Genomic DNA, 1,782 nt, shown 5'->3' with positions numbered 1-1,782 from the left:
ATATCCCCTGAGAACTACGATTTGCCAACTATAATATGTTTGATCAAGTTACTTAACTACATGTATGCATAGCTCTTTCGAGTAAATTTTGAAATTATGACCGTACAATTATGAACGAACATCATGAAACACAGCTGAGTGGAGCTGGAAGTCCCAATTTCAAGAGGAAAAAAACTCAATGGATTGATATAATTAATTAGTAAATTAGAAGTGCAGCTTAACTTTTGTATAAATGAAATGTGACGATAACGATAAAAATGAAGTTAAATCCAAAGCACCAACAATCTTTACTATTTCTAGCTGCTATCCTGTATTGTATTACATTACATAATATAGTACACGACATCACAACAAACTAATTTTACAACTTACAGAAGGAAAAGAACTTCTATCTACCAAAACAAAGAAAATTGTAAAAACACACTAGTAACTATTCTTAGCTAGTACTCATTGCAATTACTCCAAAAGCACATCCCATCCTAGTTAAAAGGCAGAACCGGTGGTAGATCCATGACGTCAACCAGTATTAGGACCTTGAACTGTAGCACTTCCGGTTCCAGTAGTAGTCCCCGGCGGGTACTGTGTCCCAACCATGCCCGTTGTTGTCCCAGTAGGCACCGTAGTGGTCCCATGGGCCCCGGTCATGGTGTGACCGGGAGCCACGCCACCGCCGCTAGCAGTATAAGCAGTAGTTCCTCCGGTGGCAGCTGCTTGTCTCGAGGCCGCGTTCTGCTCCTGCGCCGCCAGCTTATCCATCTCTGCTTGATGGATCCTCTCTTTTTTTTTCTCCGTCGCCATTTGTTTTTGCACTGGATCACTTGTCGTCAATTTCTCGGCCTGTTCAACAAAAGTTAAGACATAAATATAAAAATTTGTATACACATATATATGGACTCAGTAACTTTAAAAATGTAAAGCTAAATCCTTAAAGGTTGAAGGATAGACCTTAGATTCTGCTTATCTACTGATACATGGTTGCAAGTTATGCTTAACTTGATGAGTAAAGAATCAATATATTGTTAATATACACAACTTAAAATTCTAGATTAATTTTTAAACAAAAAAAGAATAATCAGAAAAATACTGAAAAAATGAAGAGAAAAAGAAAAAACCTTCTCTCCGACAACTGCCTTGGTTTTTTCCATGCCAGCCTTAGCCGAAGCGGCAACATTAGCTGCTTTCTCCTTTGCTGGTTGCATCTTCAAATTCCTTTTTAAAATATTTTTTTTATTTTGCTACTTTTTTAACTTTTCAGTTACTTGATTGTGCGTTGCTGAACAGAGCTGTTCATTGTTGGAGGTAAGATGTACTCCAAAAAGAGAAGAACGTAGGGTGGGGCCACGTGGAATAAAAGTGACACGTGGATAGATATAAGAGTTGGCTGCATGAGTTAACACGTATGTAGAGGTTGTCCAAATGTAGCTTTCTCAGTTAAGAGCTGCAGGAATTATGTTCGTATTTGCTTGGATATCACTGTTTGGTTTAGAATTAGTTGATTGAATACGTAAATTCTAGATCTTGGTTACATATACATCTCCTTTTTAGTTTTGAATGTTATACTATAATTACTTCTCCTATATCTTGTGTAACTATTTACCCTAAAAATTTCATACCAATTGAGTTTATACGCGGTTTTAAGGATACGTGATATAACTTGATACAATTTAAGAGACAGATTAATATTAAAATTAATGATAATAAAATTAATGCAAACCAGAAAATTGAACAGCCTTAGCTTCTGAATTTGATCACCCTCGAGCCAAGAAATGCCTCAACTAGTGT

General features: G+C 36.6%; 1 protein-coding gene across 1 annotated transcript; it reads right to left on the bottom strand.

Annotated features, from left to right (window-relative positions):
* LOC109224533 (protein LE25-like) lies at positions 259-1,300 on the bottom strand. Its single transcript, XM_019389100.1, has 2 exons — positions 1,113-1,300; positions 259-837 (listed from the first exon to the last, which is right to left on the bottom strand). Exons 1-2 carry the CDS (start codon positions 1,197-1,199, stop codon positions 517-519), a joined length of 408 nt encoding a protein of 135 aa, XP_019244645.1. The 5' UTR covers positions 1,200-1,300; the 3' UTR covers positions 259-516.

This window comes from Nicotiana attenuata, chromosome 3 (genome assembly GCF_001879085.1).
Source record: "Nicotiana attenuata strain UT chromosome 3, NIATTr2, whole genome shotgun sequence".
NCBI classification, from domain to species: domain Eukaryota; kingdom Viridiplantae; phylum Streptophyta; class Magnoliopsida; order Solanales; family Solanaceae; genus Nicotiana; species Nicotiana attenuata.
The sequence above is the reverse complement of the archived record's forward strand: the minus strand, read 5'-3'. Positions and strand labels throughout refer to the sequence as shown.